The sequence below is a fragment of the Carassius carassius genome, chromosome 4 (genome assembly GCF_963082965.1).
Source record: "Carassius carassius chromosome 4, fCarCar2.1, whole genome shotgun sequence".
Taxonomy (NCBI): Eukaryota; Metazoa; Chordata; class Actinopteri; order Cypriniformes; family Cyprinidae; genus Carassius; species Carassius carassius.
The window spans coordinates 1,954,453-1,979,534 of NC_081758.1; the positions used below are offsets into that span (position 1 = coordinate 1,954,453).

The 25,082-nt window shown below is 35.3% G+C and overlaps 1 protein-coding gene across 4 annotated transcripts in view; it reads right to left on the reverse strand.

The window, feature by feature from the left end:
- Positions 1-5,465: 5,465 nt before the first annotated feature.
- Positions 5,466-25,082, reverse strand: part of LOC132132229 (disks large homolog 4-like) — a 138,581-nt gene continuing 118,964 nt past the window's right edge. For all 4 annotated transcript variants that reach the window (XM_059544586.1, XM_059544577.1, XM_059544568.1 and 1 more), the window contains 15 exons: positions 24,205-24,341; positions 23,014-23,158; positions 22,751-22,889; positions 20,519-20,675; positions 19,244-19,346; positions 14,321-14,435; positions 12,961-13,137; positions 9,962-10,004; positions 9,832-9,862; positions 9,691-9,738; positions 9,149-9,250; positions 7,191-7,363; positions 6,992-7,104; positions 6,793-6,884; positions 5,466-5,673 (listed from right to left, as the gene is read on the reverse strand). In XM_059544586.1, coding sequence (XP_059400569.1) covers positions 5,567-5,673; positions 6,793-6,884; positions 6,992-7,104; positions 7,191-7,363; positions 9,149-9,250; positions 9,691-9,738; positions 9,832-9,862; positions 9,962-10,004; positions 12,961-13,137; positions 14,321-14,435; positions 19,244-19,346; positions 20,519-20,675; positions 22,751-22,889; positions 23,014-23,158; positions 24,205-24,341 — 1,682 coding nt within the window. In that variant the 3' untranslated portion in view covers positions 5,466-5,566. The remainder of the gene's footprint in view (positions 5,674-6,792; positions 6,885-6,991; positions 7,105-7,190; positions 7,364-9,148; positions 9,251-9,690; positions 9,739-9,831; positions 9,863-9,961; positions 10,005-12,960; positions 13,138-14,320; positions 14,436-19,243; positions 19,347-20,518; positions 20,676-22,750; positions 22,890-23,013; positions 23,159-24,204; positions 24,342-25,082) is intronic.

A 25,082-nucleotide genomic window follows, 5' to 3' on the forward strand; every position in this document is an offset into this window, starting at 1 on the left:
GATGGATTTTTTTTCTCTGTCATGAATAAAAAAAAAATTAACCAAAAAAGTTACAGTGTGGCTTTAATATTAATATTATAGTTAAATAATAAATCACTGAATATAATTTAAATAACAACAGCAACAATAAAAAACAAACTGCAGAAACCTTTTCTTTTTAATTTGCTAATTTTATTTTATGATATAACTATTGTACTTTTATACTTGCATACATTAATTTAAAAATGTCATTTCTTCAGTGCTTGGCATCTCAACGGAATGGTTCTTCCAAACCTACATGTCTTTCTTTACAGAAGCAGATATTATGAAGAATGACAGCCTCGTTCACCGCTTGCTTTCACTGTATGGAGAAAAAAATGATGGTGTGAAAGTTAAAGAAGAATGAGGCTGTCATCTGTCCATAACATTCTGCCCGACATGTTTCATGTTTCACTGAAGAAAGAAAAGTATTGGAGGTTTGGAATAACATGAAGGTGAATACATGACACAACTATAGCATTTCGAAGCAAACTACTCCTTTTGCATGTTTAGATTTCCTTAATTTTCATGATATATTTCATGAAATAATAATTTCACTCAATTTCTTTCCCTATCTTTGCCCAAGTTTGTTAGTTCCTCACTCTTTATGTACTCCAGTCATCTCTCTCTCTCTCTCATTCACATTTAGTCTGAGAGGCATGACTGAATGCTTTCTGACAGCCATAGCTGATAAATAAAGCAATTGATAATCTGAATGCTTCCCTCAGGTGAGACTCAAAACACACACACACACACACACACACACACACACACACGTCCAATCCGTCCTTCACACTTTCACTATAATCTCACCATATGATTTAATTTCACCTACTGTACAACTACACACACCTCCACACACACACACACACACACACAATGTTGTGGCTAATCATTGACCGCACTGATAGGTTGAAAGCCATATTTCGGCCGATAATTCATCCGTCGTGCCCTGACGGTTTGCAGCAGCCATGAAAACACTCTCACACAGGTTAGTGTGTGTATCAGGGCGGTGAGGAAGCATCTTTGTTGTTCAGCTTCCTCACAGGAAGAGGGTGCACCCCCTGACAGACTGAACATATACACATTCAAGTTGAGCACAGCTGAGCAAGCACAGAATAGACCGGTTTTTGTTCAGGCCTTTGTACAGAGTAAATTAGGAGTAACAAATACAGATTTGATTCAGAAGAGGCCTGGACAGTGAAAGTGGACAGGTAGCTCGACAGCTCGCCCTGCTGGCTGGCACAACACAGTGACACAGTTATGATACTATACATGTTCAGAGAAGGATACTAACAGACTATTACTCTTCATATTCTACATGCACTTCTGCAAAGTGCTGAACTTGACTGTCTGTTTCCATTGTGATGGATGAAACCAGAATGAGGTGCAACACTTTTCTTCATTTGTTGATTAGCCTACCTTAAATAATACCACTAATAAAAACTGCAAAAATGTATGTACTTCTATGATGATAACTGAATGACATTGACTAAATAAAAGAATAGAGCAGACAGAAATGAACATTTGCTGAAAATGCACTCACTTTCTCAGGCCATCCAAGATGAAGATGAGTTTGTTTCTTCATCAGATTTGGAGAAATGTAGCATTGCATCAGTGTCTCATCAATGGATTCTCTGCAGTTTATTCAGATTATTGTGATGTATTTATCAGCATGTTTGGACTCTCATTCTGACGGCACCCATTTACTGCAGAGCATCCATTGATAAGACACTGATGCAATGCTACATTTCTCCAAATCTGATGAACAAACAAACTCATCGAGTGTACATAAAGGAATGCAGTATGAATACTTCAAAAATAGCATGTCTAGTATGGTGGTATGCAATTGGGAAAACAGCCACACAGTAATCATCCATCCACACCGTAACAAAAGCTTCAACACAACACCTGTTAACATAATTATTTTTATTATTCTTGTAGCTAATTTACAACAAGCATTTCACTGAAATTAAACATTTTTATTATCCGATACTGTCATTGGTAAATCTCTCTTTTAAGATAAATCATTTAAATATACTTTTGGATCAGATGGCATTGTTGTTTATTCATAGTTAATCTTTTTTTTTTTTTTAATAAAAGCAATATGTTCAATCTGTTCAGGATAATTAGAATAATATGTTATAGCAAATACAAATCGATGAAATACATTTGATTCTTTCAAATTAATAAATAAATTCAACTCATAATTCATTCTAGCAAGAGTGAAGTCATACATTTCTCTTGGGAATGCATGTGTGTGTGTGTGTGTGTGTGTGTGTGTGTGTGTGTGTGTGTGTGAGAGCACTGTAGTGCAGCTCTTACAAACTGGAATATATGTTCTTATTTTTCATTATTTATGTGGCCAATAATAAAATTTGGGAAATTTATTTAAAGGATATGTAAAAAAAAAAAAAAAAAAAAAGGAAAAAAAAGTGGTATATGTAATTATATTTATATAAGTATTTTTTTTATTAATTAATTAATTAATTAATTAATTATATATATATATATATATTACAATTTCACAGTAAAGTTTAATTTCAATTTTTTAGTGAATTTTCACATTTGATTGTGTGCAGCTCCACTTTGGAAACCACAGCAAAAGCGTCTCAGTCTTCACACAAAACCTGATGTAAACAAAGCAGTAAACAATTCAATAATTATATAAAATCTATAAATAAAAAATAACTGCAAGAAAATAACTATCACTGCACTCCAAACACACTTAAATATTGAAATTCAAAACGCAAAAAGTCAAAAGTAAATAAGTGAAAGTAACTTAGAGCCACGGGATCGCTCTGTATTCCTCTGCTTTCACCAGAAGCCTTCTGCTGTTCCTCACGCCTGATCCAATCTTCCCTTTAATATATGTTTCACTTTATCTTCTTATCAACTTTTTTTTTTTTTTTTGGCCTGACACAGACGGTGGCATTTTTTTTTCTTGTTTACATTAGTCTCAATCAAAGTCTGTTTCCATAAATCACTATAGTAATGTTCATGGCATTGATTTACAGGACATCTCACTTAAATCAAACCCCTGCAAACCCCTGGACTGTGTTAAGGACAAACCGTCATCTTCATCCTTGAATGTGACACCCTCTGAGCTCAAAGCATCGCTGTCACTGCACAAAGGGTAAGAAAGCCAATTTATCATCCTGCCATGCTCTTCTCAGACAGGGTTGAAGTGGGCACTTTGTCAACCTCACAGAATTATGGGCTGAAATAGCTTACAAGTGAGTGTTCGGCTCTGAGAAGGGTAATTAGTCGAAAGCAGGCGTAGATTGTTAAACTTAGCTTGCTAAAAGGATTATTCTCTGGCACTACAGCCATTAATTTATCTAATCAAACATAATGAACCCACGATCGTATTCCAATAAAACCCCAGCATCATTTAAACCCACCAATTAACTTGTGATGATGTCCACTGACTGTCCTCTGAGATGCATCAAAGTAGCCTCATTGGTTTGATTACAAGTGTTAATTATAATCTGATACACAGCATAAAATATTGTACAATACACCGTTTTCCTGATAGTATTTGTGTTTGTGTGTGTGTGTGTGTGTGTGTGTGTGTGTGTGTGTGTGTGTGTTTGTGTCTATGGAGAGTTTAGGCCAGTAAGGCTACGTTCACATTGCAGCTGAATGGGTAAAAAAAACACTGAATCCAACTCATAATCATCATGTGACTAATCACTCTGGAGACACAGAAAAATGACTCAACGTTTCTGTTTTTCCGACCTGATCTCCTGAGCATATATAACTATTTTTAAGGTGGCAATTTCATATGAATTCATGCAATGCATTCTGTAAAAAATGTACGTAAAAAAAAAAAAAGCATGAAGCTCTATCACACAAAACCATACAAATGTAATGGTATGAATTCATACGAATCAGCCACCAATTCATCAAAACTGTTACAAATTGCTGCAAGTTTGCATTGTATTTTCACCAATACGTACACCGTCCCAAAGCCTTCACTAACAACTTCCTGAGCTGTGATACGAGAAAAGCCACTAACAAAACATCTACTATTATACAATGAAATATCTGAGATGTAAATCATTTTAAAGTTATATTTCATCAAAATAACCTACTACTCATCAGAAGGTGATGCCTGATTTATCTTAGCTGAGAAAAAGACAGGGGCCAGTGAAAACCACCACTGGCAAGATGGCGAGGGGTTAATAAATGATAAATAAATTCATAATAAATTCATAAAGAAATAATTAAACATCCCAATATAATTACTGAATATATAATTTATCATTTTATATAAATGCATTTAAATAAATTATTTTAGATAGATATTTAATAAATTTAATTCTATATATATATATATATATATATATATTGTGCCAATCAGCACAAGTGTGATCTTAACTGAACTGAAATCCGACGGTCATGTAAAACGGCCAAAGTATTATGTTGGCTAAAATTCGTTACATTATGAGAAGATTATGGAAGAGCCTGATATTGCACATTAAAGAGCAGCCTGGAGTCATTGTGTAGAGCTGTGGTGCTCGGGGAAATAATCCATCCGAGCAAATACATTTCAGCTCAAAGGAAAACATCAATCTGGCTGTTGCAAGAAGATCCAGATAGAAGAAGGCAAACATTACAAAATCTATTGTTGGCATGTGTCTAAATGTGCCATGTTTACATGTAAGCGCAAGAGAACCAACAGAAAACCGACCCTGGGACATCAAGCGTGTGGCTTTCTGCGGTGTGCAGAACGAAAGTCACAGTCTGCGTCTTCCTGTTTTCCTTCCTTATCATCCATTCATTCAGCTGATGAACTAGCTGCAAACTATTTCAGGGGAACATTCGAAGGACTGAGGCAAACGTTTTAGATTTGCCAGCACAGTACTTCCTGGATTTCAGGAAGCACACGTCAAGCACTTTACATTTCAGAAAGGAATTAAACGCCCTTGATGCTGAGAACTGTGAGTGAACGTCAGTCTCTGAGTAGTCATGGTATCTTTGATATTGAAGATTTCAGCGCATTATTGATACGGATAAATATACTTTCATATTTCAGTTCAGCTTTAGTATTGTAAAACGAGCTCCTTTAATCAGGAGCGGCTCTTGAACGTCTCATTCCAGTAAAAGCCAAGGCAGTCGCCCGTCTCTCTCCACTTCCCGTGTTGATCGGAGAGAGCGAGAGGGAATCTGACAATATACAAAATTGCTTTGTAGCATCCCAGTTCGTGACGGAGTAAAAACAGCTCACCAGTCCTGTGTGAAAGGACGTTATTCAGAGAGAAAGCCAGAAAGAAACAGAGAAGGATCGAGAGAAAGGCAGAGAAAGGAAGTTAAAAGCAGAAAAAGGAAGTTACAAATGTAGGAAAGGAAGGAAAAGAGAGGCAGATGCGGTGTGGCCAGCTCCTGTGCTGTTCCTCTCCATCATTTCCCGGAGTCTCTGTGACTTCTCTCTCTCCCTCCCTCACTCTCTCTCTCTGTCTGTTTCTCGTCAGCTCTGCGAGTCGGGCTCCACAGTCCAGGGCGAGCTGGGCGAGGTGGTCTGGCTCTGGCTCTGGCTGGACTCTCACAGACGCTCCCTGGTGGGAATCCAGATATAAGGCCCCGACTGCTCCTCGATCACAGTTTTCACCTTGTGATAAACCTCCTCGAAGCTGTCGCCCTCCACGATTGCTGAGAGAACAGCAGAAAAAAAAACCTTAGCAGCATTTACTCAAATAAATTATGCATACAGATGTACCTCAACACAAGCAAGTGTAAAATTAAAACAGTTATTCATTGTTGTACGAATGCAACACTGTCAGCAGAAGCGTTAACCACATGCAACAATGGCAGTTCTCTTAAAAAGACAACTTATCTACTTATCAATAAAAGTACCTTATTGAAAGGTGCATATTAGAGACTTTCAATAGTTATATGTACCTTTAAGGTACTACTATGAAACCTTAGGGGTACTATAGCACAATTTGTGCCTAATGCTCTTTTAGAGTGCACATAATTTAATATAAACAGCTGCATTGATTCAACATTTGTGAATCAATTAACTTTTTAGTGAAATCATTGCAAGTCATGATTTAAATCATGGGTTTTCAACCAGGGGGTCTCGAGATGACTTAATTTAAGATATGACAAAGCACGCTAAAAATCAAGCCATTTCTCATTTTAATTAACACCCCTAATTTATTCATTTTTTCTCTGAAGAATAAGCATTGCCATGGTCTTGGATAACCTCGATATATGATGTAGCCTAACTGTAGGTGGCGCAACCTGCAAGCAATCACAACATTTAATATGTGGTGCAAGCTGACTGGTCTCTGCTGATTCTGCAGCCAATTAGATTGCTTGCTCAATATTTATAAAGTCTGGTTCAGTGTTTGTTGTAAGTTTGTCATGCAGCGCACCTGCATCTTAAACCCTCCACCTCCCCCAGCTCCACCTGTCTAGATCTGCTTTGGGACTTATCTATGCAACATCGGCATATTTTACATGCTCACAGCAGCATGTCCGTGTATCTACTGGCAGTAGCATGTCCATACTTGCTCTGCAGCAGCAGCATGCATAGCAGATGTAGTTGCACAGAGTAGACATACAGGATGTTAACAATGTCTTATCTATTAACACGCTAAAATTATTCAGAGAGTCGTCAAGATTGAATTAGTGTGATAAGTGTGATTTCTATACTTTCATGTAAAATAATAAAACTCCATGGTGGTTACAGTAGGTATTGCCTAATTAATAAATGTGCCATGTGTCCTCCAGGACACTAGTGGGCGATGTGTGAAACTGTCTTACCAGAGAAGCACTCCAGGAAATCCTGCTCCAGTTTAATAGCACGGTCCATGCCTTTCCTGGCTTGTTCCTCAGTCAGACGTGTGTTGATCTCTCTGGATTAAAGAGCAGAAATGGAAGTTTGGTCTTGATGAAGACAGATACACTGAGGTATTGTTAAACAGGGGTATTTTAAGTTCATGTTAATCTGATCGTTGCGTACAGGACGTTCTCCAGTGATTTGGGCCGCACGAAGATGGCGATGGGGTGAAGCTGTGCGGCCTGTAGCCTACGAACTGCATTTGCGGACACATCCAGAATACAGTGCTTTCCCTGCTGCTCACAAACACACAGACATACATTTTAAGACTTGGAAGAAGGATACGCAAGTGCATTATTTTGTCCGAAACTCTTGATCTAACCTGTTCGGCCACCTCTCGGACGCTCTGAACGCTGGTTCCATACAGGTGGCTGTTGTACTGGCCCGCCTCGATGAAACGATGGTTCTGGATGTCTTTCTCCATCTGTTCCCGAGACGACACAAAATGATAGTCCCGCCCATCCACCTCATACTCCCGCTTGGGTCGTGTCGTATCTGAAAAGAGCAGTGACATCATCTCGTGACTATGATAACCGATACGTTTAGTATCAGCAGACGAAAGGTGTGCTGAAAATGACTCCTTGTGTTTGAAGTTTACTGCTTATCATAAGAGAGGAGGCTGTTGGAAGAGAAACGTTGGGCGAGCATCTAAAGAGAGTTTTGTTTTACTGAAATAAGATGAGAGCAAGAGAGACTCTATATGAATAGGACACTGTGATTCCAGACTGAACTGGATTCTGGCCAGAAATGTGAAATCCAATCAAGAAAACAGAATTTACAGTGTAACTATTGGATGAATATCCCAATGTGGATGTGGATGAATAATCAAACGTAGGGCTGTGTAATGAGACTGGATTTTAAATATGAAGTCTGTTTTTTCTGTGTGAGTGACGCTTGAGGTGGTTTCGGCATCCGCACTATATGAGGACACAAAGAACCTCTCTTAGAGTCACTTCACCAGCATTACACTCGACGAAAACGATCATCATATCAAATACACACAGAAACTAATTTCTTCATGACAACCCATCAAAATAAAAGTTTGGCTTAACTTTAAGAAACTTTGACATATTATTACAATATAATGGAATGTACTACTTCTTAAAATAATAAGAAAAATATTGTCAATAATGTATTGCATTTTTAAGGAATATCACACATTTTTTATTATAAATTATTTCTCAGTTTTATTTTGATTACATTTTAAGAGATTAATAAAGTTGTTAATGTTTTTGATTGCGTGGATAAAGATAAATAAAACATGATTTATGATTGAATCCTAATTAAATCATGAATCATATTTTATTTATCTTAATAAATGCAATCAAAACATTAACAACTTTACTAACTAGGATTAAATATTAAATATATATATATGACAGATCTCTAATACTGTAATATATATATATATATATATATATATATATATAATAAATTAATAAATCGATGAAGTTCTATGAATTCTGTTGATGAGACATGCTTTTTGATTATAAAAAAATAATTAAACCATTACAATGGAATTCAGAAAAATTCTAATAGATTTCATAGAGCTCTAAAACGTATTTAACAACAACAACAGCAACAAAAACACTTACCGTATTTTCCGGACTATATGTCACACTTTTTTTCATAGTTTGGCTGGTTCTGCGACTTATAGTCAGGTGCGACTTATTTATCAAAATTAATTTGACATGAACCAAGAGAAATGAACCAAGAGAAAACATTACCGTCTCCAGCTGCCAGAGGGCGCTCTATGCTGCTCAGTGCTCCTGTAGTCTACACTGAAAACATAGAGCGCCCTCTCGCGGCTGGAGACGATAATGTTTTCTCTTGGTTCTAAATAAATGCGACTTATAGTCCAGTGCGACTTATATATGTTTTTTCCCTCGTCATGACGTATTTCTGGACTGATGCGACTTATACTCAGGTGCGACTTATAGTCCGAAAAATACGGTACAATAAATTGTTCTTATTTTGTATAATGAGTGATTCATGATTTAAATGAATTGACATGTTACTAATGAAATTGATTACTAAAACTAAATTAAAGCATTTAAAATGCATTGTAGCAATCTAGAAGAAAAAAAATCCGGAAAAAAATAAAATGTCATATAGGGCCCTACATGATCTCGTGGATAAACTTCAACATTTGGATCCACAAACCTCAGAAACTTAATTAAGACTTAATTAAAGCCAAATCAGATCGGAGCTTGCTGTTGAAGGGAAGGCTTTCTGCATGTTTTTGAACAATATACACATCTGAGAGTGATGAATACTTACGAGGGACACAAGAGCCAAACTTGTCTGGGAACTCCGACAGCAGGTCATCATTCACTCTGTCCTTCACCGGGCCCAGAATAATGATGGGCCTCGCGTAGTGCACTAAACAGGGTGTGACACACGAGAGACACTACATGAGTACAGAGACTAAAAGACAAAGCAAAAAATGGAAGTGAAGAGAAAGAACAGCAAAAACATGACAGACAAAAATTCAAAACCTTAACCCTAGTGAGCTGCCTACAAAAACCACATTTTTAGACATCACAGTCCCCACATGAAAACTAATGAGATTTTTCAGACATATTCAGTGCTGAAATAAACAGTAGTTAAATCTAAAAAGATCTGGTTTCACATAATTGTTCACAGGCTTCAAACTAAGACTTAACACAGTACTGTATGTAGACGTAGAGTATGAGCTTTTCTTCCATTTAGGATGCTGCATACACAGACTGTAGAATGCAAGCATCTCACTAGGGTTTGGATCAGAGCCAGTGCATGCAGTAAATGACACAACATATGAAGACTCAGTCCATTTATCCCACCTTCCACTTGTGCAACTGTCTCGTAACTCCGTACGGGCTCTTCCCTTCCTGAAAGAAACAAATACACATGCATCAGTCTCTGTTTCTAATACGAGCAACAATAAAACTGTGTCAGTATTCAAAAAGATGTTTGTAACTCACCCAGAGAACCTGTACTGTCTCGACTTCGGTCCTGTCAGAAGGAAATGTAGGGGACAACAATTAATAAATTGTTTCCTGCATCAGTTTAGATGTAAGTATAGATGTATATATAGTATTTAAATGTTCTTACTCTTTCTTTCGACTTCAACCGCGTCCACTCTTTTCTCTCAACCCTGGAAGAGAGATTCATCTGAATCAATGACACGAGATTTCTAACAAAACAACAGCAGAAGGAGCATGGAGTTCACTAGGAATGAACTGTGCTGTTGTTTATTACGACTCACAAATGTAATTATGCAAATGAGGAAACAGCGCAAACACTCATCATCTGGCGTGCTTTACCAAGACTGTACAGCTGAAAAGATGGTGTGATATAGCTGAACTGTAAAATATATTTAAAAAATAAGACAACACTCTTTTTTCCCCCTAAATTTTACATTTGGAGGTTATACTGACTGCATTCTAATAGGCTACATGACGCAGTAAATGTGTGCACTTTCATGGTGTGTTTTTGTAAAATGAGTGACATACTGGATAATGTCAGTTCATGCATTGTTAAAACAGCAGTTATGATATTATTATGATACATACTACACACCTCTAGTGCAGAAAGCACCTGGTTAAACAAATGTTTAGTGAATGTCACATATTCTTTCGACATTACAGCCAAAAAAATTAAAAATAAATGAGACTGATATAATAGAACTAAAACGATCACCTTTTCCACAAAAAAATATAAAGCAGCACAACTGTTTTCAACATTAATAATAATCAGAAATGCTTCTTGAGCAGCAAATTATTCTGATTTCTGAAGATCATGTGACACTGAAGAATGGAGTAATGATGCTGAAAATACAGCTGCGCATCGCAGGTCAATAATTTAGGGTACAATTCATGTCCACTGAGGATAAACATTTTTTTTTTTACAGTTTTATTAAGAATTATCATATTTTATCCACTAAGAGAATACATACTATCTTTTTTTTTGCACCCTGTGTCCCTTAAATTACAGTTTTTGCCTATGGATGTTCATTCGTCTTTTTATTTTTATTTATTTTTTAAAATTGAGTGCCGATGTCCTCTGCCAAGGACGTAATATAACTTATGAATGAAATATAATTTCAAAAGAATAATAATAATAAATGGACAACAGATGACATGAAAAAAAAAATGGTCTAAAACAGTGGTTCCCAACCTTTTTTAACTCGCGGCCCACACAACCAAACACATATGTTTGCACGGCCCAATGTGCGCACGATTTACTAATTTGTTCCCACAATATACTAAAACATGCGCATGATTACTATTGCGTTCCCTCGATTTACTATTTTGTTCATTTGATTTTTAAATTGTGCGCACGATTTACTAATACCGTTCCTCTATTTGCTAAATCGTGCGCACGGTTTAGCAAACCGAGTGAACACAATAGTAAATTGAGCGAACGCAATAGCAATTGTGTGCATGTTTCACTACATTGAGGGAACAAATTATTAAATCGTGCGCACATTTATTTATTTTTTCCTTGCATGTCACGTGCGGGGCCCCGTAATTCTTAAACCAATCAGAGAGCTCGAATAGTGGAAGCATATTTACAGTTATGTTATTGTTATGACTTAGACATTTTTACATATATTAACAATATTATTATTTCTTTTAATAGTAATTGGTGGCCTACCTGCAATACAATCGCGAACCACCAGGGGTTTTGATGTTTTGAGACAAGTCTCATCTGCTCATCTTGGCTGCATTTATTTGATCACAAATACAATAAAAACTGTAATATTGGGAAATATTATTACAATTTAAAATAAATGTTAGGTATTTTATTATATCTTAAAATTTAATTCATTTCTAATAATTTAAATCATATACTTTAGGGTACATTTCATATCAGGATTAGTTTTTTAAAAACAATATGATTCCTCAATAAAACTACTATTGGTTTATGTTTATATATTTCATCATTGTATCTTATCTGCTCATTGCCAATCTTATTCATATAGGAAATAATGATATAAAAAAATCTGAATATATACTTATAATTCTGAGTATATAAATTTAAATCTGAATATGCAGATGTAAATCTGAATATATAATGTAAATTGTGAATATATGGTTTTGTCTGAATATATAAAAGTAAACCTGAATATATAGGAGTAAATCTAAATGTATATTGTTATAAAGATGAATATATAAATGTAAATTGCGAATATATAGAAGTAAATCTGAAAAATATAGTCATAAGTGAATATATGGATGTAAATCTGATTATATATATACTGTATATACATTTTGCATATATAGATATAAATTTGAATATATAAATGTAAATTGTGAATAAATAGAAGTGTATCTGAATATATACTGTAGTTATAAGTTATATAGGTATTAACATTTGTTAATCCTTATTTTGAAATCAAAACTTGATCACTAATAGGTTTTTAGTTGTCAGGTTTTTTTAAACAAACTTTGCATAAAGATAATTCTCAACTATGTTATAACAGAATGATTTGATATACAATTTTTCTTTATGCAAAATGTGCGTAAAATGGCCCCAAACAGGTTTTCTCATTATATATAATGTATTCATAAACTAAATCTAATTTGCATATTAATGTGTTTTTGGGGCAACGTGTAATGAAAAAAGAAGTTAAATAATGGGAGAAATAATTGACAAGATTTTCATAATAATATATAATATTTCATAGGAATATTGAAATATAATATCTTTCCCTGTTCATCTGTTGCGTCTCCTAAAATGCGTAATAAACATACTTTTAGTGGCGTTGTCCTGAGTCCTGTTTCGAACAGAAAGTCACATTTTCCTGAGATGTTGACTTACGACACACAGTTTAAAAATTAATCAGATTTAAATGATAATTACAAAATGTTATCAGATTTCCATAAGAGTGTCACTAAATTAATATCAGACATTTCTGAAGACCAAGGAGAGGAAGTGGTCATGGTGAAACAGTAAGTGTCTCTGAATGTGCTCTGTACAGGACATCCAGACGTTAAACTGTGGCACGGATAGCCTCAGAGAAATTCACTAGAATAGAACGAGAGCGAGTTTAAAGCTAAAAACGCCTCTTTCAAGCTGTTCGAATATTATTTTACACACACACACACCTCCTCTTGCTGGGGATGAAGCCGACCTCCTCCTCGTCCCCCTGTGGGCTGACTCTGCAGGCCTGCCACCACTCCTCATCTCCACAGTCCAAAACATGCAGCACATCTCCAAACCTAAAGCCCACGGCCTGACTCAGGAAGCCACAGTCTGCCGTCTTATCATAGTCAAACAGAGCCCTGCCAAACCACAGACAGAGAGAGGGAGAGGGGTTGAAAAGGACCAACATCAAAGGAAAAGCATGCAATTACACAGACCTTTTATCTTTGGCCTTGTCTCATTTTTATTCATCAGTTCTGTTCAAATTGGAACACTAGCCTTCAGCTTTTGCACACTGTGCAGTGCTCACTATGTTAAACGGCATGCGATCCCATTGTGTTGCATCTTAAACACTTCAAAACGAGCACTTAAATACTGAGAAAGAGATACTGAATAGTTTCCATCTCATTCCCCACATGTGGAAGGTCAAGTTAAGTGCAGGGGATTGTGGGATACAGTATATTCAGTGTTCTCTGCTTATATTCTGACCATTTTGGCAAATGTTGTAGGTTATTTGGGAAATCCACCACTGTGGAAAAAGAAGTGCACTTTACTGTGCATTTGTAGTGTACTTTAAATTTTAGTATTTTAAGACAATTTTTAAGATAAAAGAACACTCAAGTGCTTCTTAACACACTTAAGTAGACTTAAAAAAGTGAACTTTGTAATATCAGATTTAAATCATTATGAATTAATCATCTTTTATCAAGAAGGACACTTATTTTGAAGTTTTGACTAACATACTTAAGCACATGTGAAGTACTGTATTACTTATTTAAGGTTAATATATTTTAAATGTACTAAACTGCGACTCCATTATTACAAATGAGCCATTAAAAATATATTTAAATACATTAAATTCAAGCTTCAATAGATAATGCATTGTATCTTGGTATCTTCACAGTATATTTTATTACAGCATGAATGTTTATCGGTACATTCACTTTAACAACATTGTAAAGACAATACAAGTAATTATAAAATTACATATAAAGATGCACTTAAGTACTACTTAAGTGAGTCAGAAAAGCACTTTTTATTCAACTAACTGCATTTTAATATAAATTTACACTAGAATGCATTTTCATTTAATTGCAACTAACATGAAATGTAATGTCTGTAAACATCTCATTCAGTTCACACTTAAGTATTTTCTTTTAAAGCATATTATTTCCCTAATAAGTCCTCTGTTTAAAAGAGTGCTAAAGCAAAGGGCTTACAAACAAAAAAGTAGCATATTGCACAGAGTATACATGGCAGTATTTCACTCTGACCTGTAGTAAAGTAGAAAGAGGAGATGTGTGTCTATGTTAGTGTGTTTACCTGATATAAAATCCTCGTTTAGTGTTACTTCGTAACGTAGTTGTTCCGGAGCCCATGCTGCTGTTCATCAACTGCTCTCTGAGATCATGAATTTTAGCTTCAAATCGACTGTACTCTGCACAAACAAGCACAACTCTTATCCAACACTGCATTAGAAATCAAACATTTGTGTCAGTTTGCACAGTGATGTGCAAGCTGCATTTATTTGACTAAATATACAGTAAAAATATGAAAAGAATAAATAAATTTCATGTGAAAAAATCATCTTCTATGTGAATCTGTGTTAAAGTGTAATGTATTTCAGTAATGCTCTGCTGTATTTTCAGCATCATTCCTCCAGTCTTCAGTGTCACATGATCTTCAGAAATCAGAATAATTTGCTGATTTACTGCTCAAGAAACATTTCTGATTATTATCAACAGTTTTGTTGAGAATGGTGATACATTTTATTCTTCAGGATTCTTTGATGAATAAAAAGTTTGAAAGAACAGCATTTATTTAATATAGAAATAACATTATACATGCATTTACTGTCCCTTTTATCGGATTAAAGCATTCTCTCGAAATAAATCCACATGAAAAAATACTTTAGTAATTTATAGTAAATACTAAAGTGTTTTTGAACCATACTATAGTAAAGTACTTGAATTAATTTGTTGTGGTAATTCTATAGTTGCTGTGATAATATAACAACTATAGTAATATAAACAAATTACATCTCCGAATAAATATTATAGCACAAAATATCCAAGAAGGAAAAAAAAGAAAAAACATTGCAAGAATTAGAGGTTTTGTTTCCAGCCAAGACTTGGAGAAACTTGTTCATGCCTTTATCAGAAAATCTGAGCATATCACACCAGTCCTCAGGTCCTTACACTGGCTTACAGTTACATTTAGGATTGATTTTAAAGTACTTTTACTACTATACAGTTGTGTTCAAAATTATTCAACCCCCTTGACTTGCAAGACAATTTGCTGTGGAGGATAACATTTTATGAAATCACTTTAACAAAGGCATCAGTAAAGTATTAGAGAAAGTTTGTTAATACACTTTTGAGAGATTCTGAGAATGGAACATTGATGAATCATGATAAAATTCAAATTGGCTCTAAACATTCATGTTCAAAATTATTCAACCCCCTTTGTGCAGAATCTTTTATTCTTTAAAATTACCTATAAACGCTGTCTGTAAGTGTTTAGAAGCTTCTGTCACCTCTCTACTACAGTCTTGGTCCATTCCACACCTGAAAAAGCTTTCAGATCACTGATAATCTTTGGTTTTCACATTGCCACTGCTTTCTTCAAATTCAACCAGATATTTGCAATGAGAATTAAGCCTGGAGACTAAACAGGTCACTCAAGTACATTCTATGACTGATCCCTGAACCAAGCAGTAGTAGATTTGGATGTGTACTTTGGTATGACTGGCCTGCAGGAAAGTCCATTGATCATCAGCTTCAGTTTTTGCACCAAAGGCATCACAATTCTTGTCAAAATGGCCGGACACTAGGGATGCACCGAAATGAAAATTCTTGGCCGAAACCGAAAACCGAAAATGAGAAAACCAAGGCCGAAAACCGAAACCGAAACACCGAAAGAAATTATGCCAATTATTAGTACCATTGCATTTATTGCTATGACTGTGTACTAACTTTACTAAAATTAAGACATTGCAATTGCATAAATTAATATTAAAGTTTCAAAGATAATTACAATTACATAAATTATAAAAAAAAACATAAAAATACATAATTACAAATTATGCAAAATTTTATTAAGCACATTGCAACAATGCACAGTATGAAATAAAATTCAAACAAAAAATGTATCCCACTCATGTGTATATTAAATAATAATGTACAGGCCTACTGGCCTGCAGAAAGGTTTTAAAATGAACTGTTCTCTCATAAAAACAAAGTTCATTTAGGTCAAGTGCATTTGAGATTTTTCTCTGTAGGACTAGAAAGTGCATTACTTCTCCAGTAGGAAAGTCTGTTATCACTTCTGGAGATGGGGACTTCAGACAGATAACCATCTAGCTGTTGAGCAGTTGAGCTTGTCATCTGCCTGACATTTGAGAAATATTTGAGAGAGTGTATTTAAATAGGGCCAGGGCATAAATAAACATTTTTATCAAATTAAAGCAGAAATCTAGCAGAAAAATGGCTACAATCTGATATTATGTATGTGTGTGTGTGTGTGTATATATATATATATATATATATATATATAATGTCACATATATAGTAGCCTAAGAACAAAATAGCCAACGTATTATTATTATTTGAGGCACTTTCTTGCAGAATTCCACTGAACACATCAGACACCGAGGGTGCATGCCCCTCATCTGGTGCAGACACGAGTCTTTTTTTCTGCGCTCTGATCTCAGTCTCCTGCGCTTGGAGTTTCTCCGTCTCCACGCGGGTTCTCCGCATCCAGCGCGGCCTGGATCATTTCTTGTGCGCGCATCCAAGTAATGTTCTTTATAACGCGGATCAAGCACATTCGCGATGGAGTGCAGAGGATCCGAAAAGATCTCAGTGAGACGTGTGCTAACAGACTCTATAAGACTGTACCTTTCTTTGTTCTCACTTCGTGGTCCGTCTCAATCTCTTTGTTAGGAGACGCTTTAGTGCTGCGAATAAAGGAATAAGAAGAGAGAGAATGTTCTCACTGGTGTGAAGTGAATGTCGCGGGGAGCTCGTGGTCTGCGCTATGCAGGTGCACGTGCAGGTCGCTTTTTCTGTTTGCGTCATCACAACATTTCGGCCGTGTTGTTTCGGTGATAAAAGTCTATCGGCCGAAAATCGAAAATGCCATTTTCGGCCGAAAATTTTCGGTGGCCGAATATTCGGTGCAATCCCTACCTGACACTTTAAAGAATCCATGATGTCCTTCATACAGTCATGATTTCCACTTCCTTCTACAGTAAAGAACCCCATAACAGGACTGATCCACCTCCAAGTTTGATGATGGAGATGGTGTTCTTCTGCTTATGAGCTTTGCCTTTTTTGCAGCAGACATACCGCTGATCCATGGGTCCAAAAAGTTCCAGTTTGGTCACATCACTCCATAAAACATTCCTCCAGAGCTCCACAGGTCCACACAAATGAATTTTATCAAGTTCAAGTTGGCTTTTTGTTCTTCTTGATCAAGAGTGGTATTCATCAAGATGTCTCAACATGAAGGCCATACTTGTCTAGTGTTCTTCTTACACACTGCATTGAAATGGTTTTCCTCCTTTTATCGGGTCATCTTGCAAGTCTTTGGCTGTACATTGCAGGTTTTTTCTCAGTTGCTCTGATTAAACATTTTATGATATTATTGTGCTTTTTCTTCCACAACCTCAAAGATTTTCTGGTAAAACACACTTTAAGCTAAGGAATAAGGCTGAGAGCTGTCTCTAGGATCTTTCAATGTCTTGGAAATCTCCATATAGCCTTAGTCTTTCTAAAGTAATACAATATTTATTCTCTTTAGCTTTTGTGAGATCTCTCTTGTACTCAACTTCAATACATGCATGGGCCAAACTGTGTGTGTAACAGCTCAAGCTAATTCTGTTTTTAATAGAGTTTCTAAAGGCTTAATTGTGTTTTGAGACTGTTTTATTACCCACCATGCAAAAAAGTGATTTAAAAACAGCAATGTTGAATAGGGGTTGAATAATTATGACATAGCAGTATTATTAAAAAATCTTATAACTCAAATATATTATATTATATATTGACAATATCACTTTTAATATGCCAGTGAACTGTTATAGATGCAAGTTTTATTATATCCTGGATCTTCAGAAAAACTTGTATTTGCAAAGTCTCTAGGGGGTTGAATAATTTTGAACACAACTGTATAAATAGGGATGCACCTGTTGACCGGCCATGAATCGGAACCGGATGGTTTTTGCTTAAAATACATGATCGGCAATCAGCCGATTTTTGGTCTTTTTCCGGGCCAATTTTACCTGAAGTGTGCCCGTGTGCACAGACTACATTGTAATGGTTCGCTATGTCATTTGTGTGGAAGTATTTCGAAATCTGTGCTCAGGACACGGGCAGCCGTTCAGCACTGGACGTGCAGAGCTACATGTCTGAGGCACAGATAACAGGAAGCGATCAGCCGTTGGTGTACTGGCGCACAAATAAGAGCCTTTCCAGCGCTCACTGAAGCTGCGCGAGCGTACTGTAACTGTCCCTGCACAAGCGAAGACAGTGAAGGATGTTCAGCTCAACTTCTCACGTGTTGGATGAGAAACGAAACAGACAAAACTGTGACAAAACTGAAATGTTTTTTGTTGTTGTTGTAAAGTAGAACTTGCAGACACGTTTGAAAAGCCAGAAGTAAACGTCGGTTCTGTATAGGATGATTATTTTTATTTTACCTTAAAATTACATCGACTTAATTTGATTTAAAAATCACTTGCTGTAGCACACTGAAAATAAGTGTTTCACCCAATTAAAACCTTTTAGGGTAATGATTCACATCTTATTCACATATTTTTTTACTTGAGACAATAGTTATTTATTTTTCATTGGCTCAAGTTAAAAAATATAGATGTGACTCATTACCCATTTTTTTTTTGGACAAATGAAACACTTTGCATCTTTATTTTATTCACACTAACATTATTTGATTTTAACATTTTAGAATAATGTATTTATATAGCATACTTTTATTTAGTCTCACTGGTAAAGACCTTTTTTTCTAATTTAAAACCAAATGTAAAAACTAACATAAATACTGAATGCTGATTAAGAAATCTCTTATTGAATGTGTGTTGATTGTGTTGTTTGGATTGTAAAACTATGCAGTTATTGCCTTTAATTTCACATGGTCACAGTTAATCTTTAAATTTAAGGCCAGTTCTCTGTAGTTTCAACCCAGTTCAAAAACAAAAGCTGTGTGTGTGTGTGTGTGCGTCCTGACCTTCTGGTCTGTACTGAGCGATGATGGTCACAGTCTGTCCTGCATTCTTCAAGGCAGCTGCAGCTTGTTCATGTGTGGCTGCCCGCAGATCCACTCCATTCACCTGAGAAACACACACGCACACGCACGTCACAGATCTCACACATCACTACTTCACATGTTACTGTAACAATACTGCTTCAACAGTTCAACAAGACATCAGCAGCAACCCGAACACATTATAAGTACTGCTGCATTGCAATATTGACTTTTCTTTTCTTTACAGCATTTTATTTTTCAGATCCTAATATGCTGGCATGAACTAACCCAAAACAGCTCTTAAAGGGACAGTTCACCCGAAAATGACTCAACCTCAAGTTGTTCCAAACCTGTATGAGTTTCTCTCTTCTGTTGAACACAAAAGGAGATGTTTTGGAGATTGTTAGTAACTAAACATTTGGTATTCCATCGTATTTTTTATATATATTTTTTTTCTCCATACTGTGAAAGTCAGTGGCTGCCGTTAACTCTTTGGTTACAAGCATCAGCATCTGGTCAACAGAGGAAAGGGAACAATCTGAGGGTGAGTAAATGATGACAAAATGAACTATCTCTTTAAAATTACATAATAGTATTATGACAATCAGCATGCTCAGACATATAAATAAAAATGCACAATATGAGAGTATAAAAATATCTATTCCGTATATACTGTACACTGTTCAAAAGTTTAGGGTCAGAAGGATTTTTTAAATGTTTTAAAGAAGTATCTCATGCTCAACAAGGCTGCATTTATTTGATCCAAAATACAGTAAAAAAAGTTACATATTATTACTATTAAAATAACTGATTTCTATTTGAATATATTTTGAAATGTAATTTATTCCTGTGATGCAAAGCAGGATTTTCATCAATTATTACTCCTGTCTCTTAAATGGCATATTAATATTATGACGATCAGCATACTCGAAGCACAATATAGACGTTTTGGATTTTTTTCTTGGATTGTCTGTATTCTATTTTCATGCAAAGACTGTTTGTGTCTTATAACTTGCACTTTGTCTTTGACTGTCATGTATAGATCTATGCACAAAACTCCTGGTCAGGACTACTGGGATTGAGTCTCCATTAAAACACAGTTTGTTTTACTATTACTAATAATTAAACACCGATCTACTGAGCAACATCATTGCTAGAATTAAATGGAGTTGTCAGGGACATCATTTAAAGTGACTGTAACATGATATGATTGCACCTGAATGTCAAAAGCTTTTACACATATTTATATGTTCTCACGCTCAAGATCTGATCTCCTTTGCGCAGTTCTCCGCTCAGGTCCGCAGGGCCTCCTGCCAGGATGAAAGAGATGAAGATTCCCTCACCATCCTCTCCTCCAACTATATTAAAGCCCAAACCCGTGGATCCTCGGTGGATCACAACACGCCTCGGGTCCCTGACACACACAAGACAGAAGGAAGAGAGAACTTACAAAAGAAGTCCAGGATGATAATAATAATCCTTTACTGTCAAATACACATTATTTCAGATATGACTGAACCTGAAGCACTTATTCTTGCAAGCTAACATTTTATTCATTTATGCACTTTTTTTTTTTAACTATTGTTGATGTAGAAACACAGCTGGTTTTGCTAAATCATGTTGTTTCATTAAATCAAATACAGTGCTTTTCAAAACAGCTTTACTGAAAACCATATTGTTATTTCTATAAAGTCTTATAGTTTTATAGTTATAGTTTTATGGCACAGCGTTATGATTATATATGTCAATGACGTAAATGATACACCAGTTAAGATTTAGCTCTATTTAATGTTTCAGTAAAAAAAAAAAACTCCATTACGGAATTAAAAAAAGATAAGAATAAATAACAGTTGTGAAATATGAATGTGCAATTCTGACTTTTTTCTCACAATTGTGATTTATAAAGTCCAGTTCTGAGGGAAAAACATCAGCTCACATTTCTGATATTGTCTAATTTCAAGCAAATCCGACTTTATTCCGGGTTAACATCACGCAAGTCAGAATTGCAAGATATTTACTTGTAATTGCGAGAAAAAAAGTTAATAATAATAAAACCTTTTTAGATTTTTTTATTCAGTGGAGGGAACAAGCTTCCATATTTCTGAGAGCAACAAAGAAAGCATAACTAAATATGAAATCTTGCGTGTGACCAGTTGCTGTTGAATTTAGTTTGCAAACATTTTGTGAAACATAAAACATACATAGTTTTGAAAACTAATTTCAGATTATATTACTATATTGTGAAATGTGTAAGGAAACCGACTCCTGCTGTGTAATAAGCCTTTGGTCATATCAGTCTCCTCTGAGTAGTTTTTATCAGGGAAAGTTATTCTGTAATGCTTTAGTTCTTTAGATCCTCAGTATTGAGGAAGCCAGAGGCACAGAACTAAATTTCAACATGTCCTGCTCTAATTATGGAGAAAATGAGTGGAAATCTGCAGAACTGATTTCAAAAGACTGAAATGAATTCTGAAGGATTTACTTATTGACTTTCGATCATAATTAGCCATATTTGAATAAATATAATGAACTCTTTGGGATAATTTTGGGATTTTTTAAGCTTATTTGAATGACTAATATGAAACATGAAATGACTTTAGCAAATAAATTCCAAATACTGACTAAGATTTAAAAGAAGCCATATGAAAACATTTATTTTTGGTCTGCTGCTGTTTGCATCATAGGTGTGACTTCAATCTAGAATTCAATTATTAATCTCAGCTGCCAATTCATATTTATTTTATTTACCAAAGGCAGGGTTATTATTGATAACTAAAACTAAAATAATAAAATAAAGTAAATATGAACTAAAAAATAGATTATATAATTAAAAAAATCCAGTTGCCATAGCAACATTTCTAAAAAAAAGTACTAAAAAAGGAAAACTAAAACTAAATGAAAAGTTAAAAAACTAGACTTTTTTTAAGTGATAAAACACACAAATTGAAAATGATAATGTTAATATAAACTATAATAATACTTTGTGACTTTGGACCAGTCTTAAGAGTCAATTTCTCAAAATTGAGATTTATAGATCATCTGAAAGATTAATAAATCATCTCTCTATTGATGTCTGGTTTGTTAGGAGGACAATATTTGTCTGAGATACAACTATTTGAAAATCTGGAATCTGAGGGAGCAAAAAAATCTAAATATTGAGAAAATCATCTTTGAAGTTGTGCAAATGAAACTCTTAGCAATGCATATTACTAATCAAAAATTACATTTATATATATTAACAGTAAGAAGTTTACAAAATATCTTCATGGAACATGATCTTTACTTAATATCCTAATGATTTTTGGCATAAAAGAAAAATCTATAATTTTGACCCATACAATGTAAATTTGACTATTTCTACAAATATACCTCTTTTAAGTTCACAGGGTCACATGTAGTATCTCAACAATACTAAAATAACTCTGATGCAAGCTCATTTATTAGAGCCCATGGATTGTGCAGGAACTGCTGAGTCATGAGCTTCATTACCTGGGTAAGTCATCATCTCCCATCAAGCCATGCAGCACTGGAGAAAAGCGGCTTGGTGAGGTGGGAGTGAGGGCTTGTGGGTAATCCGAGGCCAGGAAGTTAGGATGTCCGATGTCCGTGTCCAGATGCGGAGAGTACGCTGAAGGGTGAACACACAGACACACACACACAGACACAGACACAGACACAGACAGACACAGGTTTTAGCGAGGACTGTGCACTGTAAAGCTAGTGTGCAGGCTGTGAAGCAGCGGTGTACTCACTGCTGGTGAGGTCTGGAGGGTTGTAGCTGCTGGTAAGGTACAGGTTGTTTGGCTTGGCCACTCTGAGGTAGACCACCTCTGCTGTGTTCTTCAGCGTGCCCACCGCGTCTTCATGCATCACGTCCTCCAAACACACATTATTCACCTGCAGATGCAGAGATTGACGTTATGGGATGCATGTCCCTCGTGAAAAAGAACTGCACTTGTGCACATGTAGTGTACTCAGATCTTAAAAGTATAACAATAATAAAAAATTGACTTGCAGATAATATAAGATTAATGAATTAAAATGCCATTTAAGTTCACCTTCATGACTGTTTCTTAACACACTTAAGTACATTTAAAAAAAATGTGATGTCAAATGAAAAGTTTAAATTTAAAGTACATTCTATATCATAATGTGCTTTTAAGTGCACACTTATTTTGATGTACATGCAAATTCTTGACTATTATTTTAACTGTAGTGTGTTGTTTTAATATTACATTTAAAGTTAATATTATATAATAGAGTTATTAGTTAACTAAATCTAAAACAGAAACTAAAACTAAAACCATTAAAAATTATTTTGTAACTTAATATAAACAATAATAAACAAATAAAGGTTTAACTGAAAGTGAAACGTCATAGAAATAAACAAACAAACAAATCAAAACTATAAAAATGCAAAAACACACAATGAAATTACCAAAACCTTAACAAATTGAAATAAAAACAGCTAATATAAAACTTATTCAAAGTATTAATACAGTAAAAACTGTAATAATATCTAATAAAATAACACTGCTAAATTGCAACTTCACCATTACAAATGTACAGCTTCAAATATTTAAATGCATGAACTAAAGGTTGACTTTAAAGAGTATTTTTGTTTACCATAGCTGTTTTTCAGTACATTCGGCTGCAACGAGAATAGAAGTAATTATGAAATTAAAAACAGAAATGTAAGAACTGTGCTTTATGGACAGTTACTTTCTACTTTTAAAGTTGTGTTTAAAGTTGCAGTGTGCAATTTCTGCATCACTAGTGGCAACAAACAAAAGAGAATATATTCAAGGATGCATGTAAATCAAAGTGAAGGCTAAATCAGATCAATGCCTGTAGTTCCTCCTGTGTGCGGCAGGTGGCGCCATTTAAGAGTCTAATCCATAAATCTCCAGTCTAATCTTTACACATGCCAGTCCTCAGCTTACCGCCAGGATCTTATCACCGATCTGTAGTCGTCCGTCCTTATGAGCCGCTCCTCCTTCGATGATCTTTGTGACATAAATGCTGTTGTCTCCAGGGATGTGCTGGTTCCCCACACCACCCGCTATACTAAAACCTAGCCCTGAGACACAAACAACAGGAGTGACATCTCTCTTCACAAACACAGCTCTCAATTCTTCAGTATTTGAAAAAAAAAAAATGCAATTTGGATGCTTTTCTGAAAAAAAAAAACGGTTCATAGTAACCATTGACTTCCATATTGTGCAAAAAATAAAAAGTACTGTGGAAGTCAATGGCTACCGTCAACTGTTTGGATCCCAACATTCTTCAAAACATCTTATTTCGTGCTCAACAGCAATGAAGAAGCTCATAGGGGTCTGGGAGAGTGGAGGGTGGGGAAATGATGACAGAACTTTCATCTTTTTGTGGAACTATGCCTTTAAAGAGCGCAGGCATTCAATGTGCAAACGTGAAACTGTAGCGTGTGTTTCTATGGAACAGAACTTTATTTTGTGTCAATGTGGGCACATAATTACCATTATATTTATATTGATAATTGTCATTCTTGGTGGGAACAGACTTTAACAGGTCTTCCATAAAGCTTTGCAAATGACATAATCAAATGAAAAACAATTATAAAATGTAATATAAAATGAGAACCTGCTTGATCACATCATTCACAGCGCTTCAAGAGACTAGCCTTCCCAGTTTGCTCATTGGTGGAGCCTTCTGCAAAGCATCTTGGGTAGTGTAGTTTTTAGCCACAAGTGTTCCACTAGTGTTGAAATAATGCAAACAAATGGCTTCAACGAAAGCACATTCCACTGATTAACAACCTTGTAGCCCAAGGCAGGTGTATAAG